The sequence below is a fragment of the Cupressus sempervirens genome, chromosome 11 (assembly GCF_028749045.1).
Source record: "Cupressus sempervirens isolate cs-2001-9-10 chromosome 11, ASM2874904v1, whole genome shotgun sequence".
NCBI lineage: Eukaryota > Viridiplantae > Streptophyta > Pinopsida > Cupressales > Cupressaceae > Cupressus > Cupressus sempervirens.
In genome coordinates, this window is record NC_143128.1 from 92,923,673 (window position 1) to 92,929,817 (window position 6,145).

General features: G+C 35.4%; 1 protein-coding gene across 1 annotated transcript; it reads left to right on the forward strand.

Moving 5' to 3' along the window:
- The first annotated feature begins 1,270 nt into the window (after window positions 1-1,270).
- Window positions 1,271-5,134, forward strand: LOC149528384 (DNA-directed RNA polymerase II subunit 4-like). The gene is made up of 6 exons (XM_089810031.1): window positions 1,271-1,475; window positions 3,886-3,994; window positions 4,177-4,254; window positions 4,369-4,402; window positions 4,480-4,548; window positions 4,675-5,134. Exons 1-6 carry the CDS (start codon window positions 1,418-1,420, stop codon window positions 4,750-4,752), a joined length of 426 nt encoding a protein of 141 aa, XP_089666157.1. The 5' UTR covers window positions 1,271-1,417; the 3' UTR covers window positions 4,753-5,134.
- The last annotated feature ends 1,011 nt before the right edge of the window (window positions 5,135-6,145 follow it).

Genomic DNA, 6,145 nt, shown 5'->3' on the forward strand with positions numbered 1-6,145 from the left:
GTTGCATATTTTTTTAGTTTTTTTCACAAAGCCCATCATTATTGGCTTTGGATTCATGACTTTTTCAAGCCTTTTAGGCTAGAGCCGTTTTCTTGGCATATGATCTTACTAAGAGATTCACCCAGAATTTCCTTCAAGTAACACCTAGATTTGGCATGCTTTCAGGGTGGAGATTCTAGTCACTCTTTGGAAGGATAGGAATGATGTTTTTTTCACTCCCATATTTCTAGATATAAATGTTTCTATGTATACTAAAGCTTGTATATGTAACAATGTAATGATGCATATACACGTATAGGAAAATAAGGTGGCCCACTTGCAGGAGTTGCTCAACCTATAGGGGAATGCCCCTTGTACTGTGGCCAGAGTGCCACCAGATTATGGTTTTGCTGACTGTTCTCCACCCCATGGCCGCTAGTAAGGTCATAGTTCTTCTGCTTGCTGCTCCTAGACACCTTAATCGCAGGCTCCCCACTGCTCTTTCGATGGTCAGAATGAAGGTTGGTGCCATCACTCGACTTCTCCACTGCAGCGTAACTCCGATCGGTCCCCATTCTTGCTCCTATTGCTCCTATTGCTACTAGTTGGCCCACCCCTAGTGGTGGTTCTACATGACCTGAGGCCACTTCTTCCAAATTGTCCTTTCCCCATTTGGCCTCAGCTATTTCGCCTCCCAAGAATGAGGAAGAAAAAGAAAACGAAAAAGATGATGGGTGGTCTTTTCCTAACCAGCTTATTAATTTTGCTGATGTATGGGGTTTTGATAATCACCAAGATACTCCTCCCTCATTTGGCACTGCTCTTGCAGCTTGAGGTTGCTTATGCTTTTTTTTTTTTACAAATAGTTTATAGTTTATCCGACCTTGCCGTTGTGTGTACTCTCGTAGGGTGATCTTGTATCCCTCGACCCCTTTTTTGTGAATATGTAACTTTGATATTTGATTAATGAAGAAGAGACTATTCGTTTAAAAAAAAGAAAACTCTGCATAAGACTTAGAAACTTCATAAGAGATTCCTTGCATAAAATAGCTTATTGACAAATGAATAATATAGAATAGATTAAATATTAAAATTTTAAAATAATTATACTTAAATCAATATTAAAAAATCCTTTTACATTAATTTCAAAATAAATAGAAAAATATAACCCGTCTAAATTTGAAGAGGTGCAAGTGTGGGCCCATCTAAGGTTCCTAAACACTCAAAAAAACAAAATAGCATAATAAAAAAATATTATATGATAAAAAGATCTAGAGTGAAACCTTTTAAGAAATCGTCTGCAACGGAAAATCCGTTTCTGTAACAGGGATTGACGCGCAGCTCCCGAAACTATTATATATTTCTTTATTTCGTTCCTGCTCCTAGGCTAAGCTGTACAAGTATCTTCTTCTTCTTCTGAAGTTTGTTATCAACGACAATGGCTTCAGCTTCGGGAGAAGAAGAAGAAAATGCTGCAGAGCTCAAGATTGGTGAAGGTATGTTGGTTTTCACTATCTTTAACCTAGCTTGCCCATTCTATCTTTCTCCACATCCACACTTTCTACGTCTATTTAGTTTCTGGCTGTGCAGATTTTGAATTATGTCGAATCTTTTACTGGGGTTTCCTTCTCTGCTTTTCCAAAATTCATCTTATATGAAATACAAATTCAAAGGCAGAACCTTGAGTTGGAATTCGGAACCATCTGTTGTTTAATTTTAGGGCATTCGAATCTTGTTACTAAAAAAACGTTTAAATGTATTGATACACACATTATTATTAGGATTTAGGGTTTGTACTGATGGTGCGTTTTAACACAAGGTAGACGAATTTATTTGGCTTTTTATGTTTAGTATATGTCCATTTGATTTTTTTTTTCAACATTGATGAAATCACGCTCCATTTATTTTAGTCCAACCCCACAGTGAAATTCGAATTCTGGGTTCTTCAAATTTTGAGTAAAATTCTAGAATTTATGTTTGGACACCCTCCATATTCTGTTCTTTCCCCCTGAAAATATTTCGAGTATTGCAGTTCAAATTTTTTTTTTGGATATTTATTAAATTATTTTTTTCTGTTTCACTTTTCACTATAATATCTTCGAATGTAAAATTGGGCTACCTCCCAGAGTACCGTTGTTTATTTGCAAGGATATTTTTATATCCATTAAATGGCAGGGCCTTTATAGAATATTGAGAGATGTCATGGAAAATCCTTATTCTTGATTTTTTGGTTATGATTTAGGGTTTCTATTAGAAACCTATGATCAGGCAATACTTTTTATTGTTGTGTTATATGTGGTTTTTAGCATCTTTTGTCCCTTCAGAGTGATTTTCTGGGCTATGAGCACTTATCCTAGCTGGAACAATTGAAGGAGTTAATTTTTTTACACTAATCATATGGCAGGCAAATATTTTCCGTCTTAACTTAAAAATTATATGTATTGCAGATGATTTAAGGCAAAAATTAATTGTTGACTTGTACTGCCAGTCGGTGTATGTTTAGGGAAATTTAACAACTTAATGAACATTTTTAGAAGGAAAACTGGTGGTCACTAGTTGGAGAATCTAATGTTGATAATTCAGCGAAGAGTTATGCCAATCTGGGGAAAATCTATTTCGTAAAAAAAATCTTAGATGCCTTGTCTTCTTATTGCAATGTTGTGGCTGTATGCTGTCTTTTTGGCTTGTTCAGCTGGTAAGACTTGTTACAATGCCTTTGATAATAATAGTGCATTCTTTGTGCTTGGGTTCAAGATTTTTTCCCTGCATTGGTATTTCAAAGCTGCAGCCTCTTATTAATGTGTGGCCAATAGACATCTTTTTAGGTTACCAAGCATTTTTGGACTCCACACTGATATATCAACTTTGGAATTATGAACCTTGCATATGAGCTCAATTGTGTTGAAGTAGTCAATCCTGCAACTCTCTCTGGCCTTGCAAATGCTGAACAGCAGCTGTCCGACCCAATGTCCTCACAGAAATATGCATGCTTGTCTTTTGATTCTAATCTTCCCACAAATTTGGTAAAGTAGGTATCAGCAATGAAGTACAGAGGTTCCTTTTATCTTGTTTTGATTGGTACTACAAAGCATGTAGCCTCCTATGAGTTTGTAGCGAATAGACATCTTTTTAGGTTGCTCAGAGTTTCTGGACTCTAAAATTTCTCTGGCCTTGCAAATGCTGAACAGCAGCTTTCTAAAAACCCAATGTCCTCGCAGAACTATCTATGTTAAGTGCAAAACTAGTTTTTGTACGCTTTAAGTATATTTTCAGTTTCAACAGAACAATAAAAGGAGTTGTAAAAGATTACCCTATTGTTAGCTGCATTGAAAAAAATATTATGTTGTTTCTGCACACTCTCTGTTGTAGGCAAAAGATATTTCAAATTCCTGGAGAACTCAGCAAGTCCACGATGAGTCCAGAAAAATGGGTCTTTTGGCCTCTGGACTTTGACTAGTATGGGCTGACTTGCTGATTCAGCCAGACTCGGCTGTATTCCATGAATATTGTAGACATTTGACTGTAACACTATTTATATTTCTAATGTCATATTAACCTATTTCCTTCAGAGATTTGCATTTATACAAAGCATCTTTTATTTACTGAATTATCATATCTTTGATGTTAGCTTTATTTAATGATGCATGAAAAAAGCTTTAAATCCTAAAAAATATTTGAATTTCAATCAATTTTTGTAGAGGAGTCCAGTCTTGTAAGTATGATTTTTGTCTGGTTGCCAAAGGATATTTCAATCACTTCTCAGTGTATTACAACAAGTTTAAATGCCTATTTCTTAAAAATATTCTGTTGTTTGTAAACTGATGTGAGACATAATATCTCAATATTCATTTTGATTTGCTTTTATCCTGCAAGACTTGACAATGTTTTATTATTTTTAATTTGCAGAATTTTTGAAAGCTAAATGTCTCATGAATGCTGAGGTTGCCCTAATTTTGGAGAAAAAATATGATCAGCTTCAGCAAGCATCTGAAGATGCTTCATCTCAAGTGTCTCAGTAAGAACATTTTAGTTTTGCTTCTGATGGCCTTTTCTTCTTTATATAATGGTTCCATTTGTGAGACAAGATCAACAGGAAGCTTTAAATAGAGATATTAAACTTCTGACGTGGGAATTTTTTATCCATTTTCCCATATGATATTTTGGTTATGAATGCTGCATTGTGTCTTCTCAATGCAGAGTGTTTGAGAGGTCTTTGCAGTATGTGACACGGTTTAGTCGTTACAAAAATCCAGATGCTGTGAAACAAGTTCGAGAGTATCCTTTTTCAACGATTTTTGAGATGACTGACAACTATTTAGAATGGGCATTTTTTGAGTGGTGTTTTTGAAACCATTGTGGATTGGGAATCCTTTACTCAGCCAAATGCAGCGTGCTGAGCAGAAATGCATTGAGTGAATTTGAGGTATAGTTTCCTTTCCTTCAGTTTTATTCACCTTTAATATATGTTAAGGTTTAGCTAAATCCTGTCATTTGCTTCAGCTTTGCGTAATTGGGAATCTTTGCCCAGACACTGCCGAGGAGGCTAAAGCGATGGTTCCATCCCTTAAAGTAAGCTCAAGAGTTGCCCCTTTTTAAGTTAATGTGTTTTGAATACTCCAGAATTTATCTTTTGTGTCTTGCGTTGGACGCTACTAACAATTTTATCAATTCACCCATTTTTATTAAATGCTGCAGCATAAGGGCCGTGGGTTGGATGATGAAAAGATTGACAAAATGCTTAGTGATCTTGCTATGATAAGGAAATTTGAATAACATACACTATATACTCCCAGATTGTGCACAATCCTTTTTGATTGTTGTCCATGATGAATGCTTTTTCCCTTCTCTGAACATATCAATCATGTACAAAGTTGCTTCTAAAGACTGGTGTATACTTCACGATCTAAGGGTTATTTTTGAGTTAAACACTGCAAATGAGTAAATCACAGTTTTCGGCTCAGTGGCTTCACAGCTGTACGTTCTTTTCAACTAATACCACACTTAGAAGTAAAATCAATATAAATGCAGGTCTTTAATTTCCAACGAATGTGATATTTTCACATTAAAAGACCATAGATGTGGTGGAGACATTGAGAGTCACTCCTATGTGCAAACTTCAATACATCAAATTTAATTATGCTTATTATTATTGCAATGATGCTTTTGAACAATCTTCGTTCTCGTGGAAAAGTTTTTTGAAGCATTTAGATCTGGTGTATGCCTTCTTTTTAATTACTGAGATTATTTTATCCTAATAATGACAATCGTGACGATGCTTTGAATACTTGCTAAATGGTATGTTTGTCTTGAACCTAATCTACACTCATGAAGAAGATGCAGTGTCAGATTTATTTTTTCAATTTTCCAGCCACGCTTATTAGATACTTATCTGATAAGAATGATTGGCTATATGATGGGAATCAATATGAAATTGTGTACTATAAGTGATCTGGCTTTCTAATGAATGGAACATTTAACTCGCATTGGATGGTGAACTATTCATTAGAAAGCCCCTTAAGCTAATTAATTGATAAGTCGGAGATATTTTTCAAATTGTGAAATTGATATTAGGATTTAACTAGTCAAACTCATCGACCCATGTTTGATGAGTAGTGTTTCACATAAGGTGAAGCTTTGGGACATCTCGGGGTTTTTAGGAGGTCACTCATCTCATCTACAGTTAAACCCACTCTGGTTACAACCTCATTTGCAAAACCTTCACCAAGTGTTGTGCCTTGTGACCCATTAATTAGAAAGTCCCCTAAGCTCATTAATTGAGCAGGAGATGTTTTCCGTAGCAAGCCAAATTGTGATAATGTTATTAGGATTCAACTGTATAATTTCATAAGTGGTGGTTCATAGAATCCATATTTCACGAGAATGAATGGGACCTTCACTCACCAAGTGTTGTTGATATTGTTATCACAGAGATGAAATGTTGACACTTCCCAATATACTTTAGATTGACCATGCTTAACTATGAAGTTTTCTCCATGGTTAAACCCACTTTGCCTGCGACCTCACTTGCAAAACCTTCACCAATATTGTGTCTTATAAACCATTCATTAGAAAGCTCCTTAAGCTCATTAATTGATAAAGCTCATTAATGTCTTTTCATAGCAAGTCAAGTTGTGATATTGCTTTCAGGATTCAACTATGTAAATAT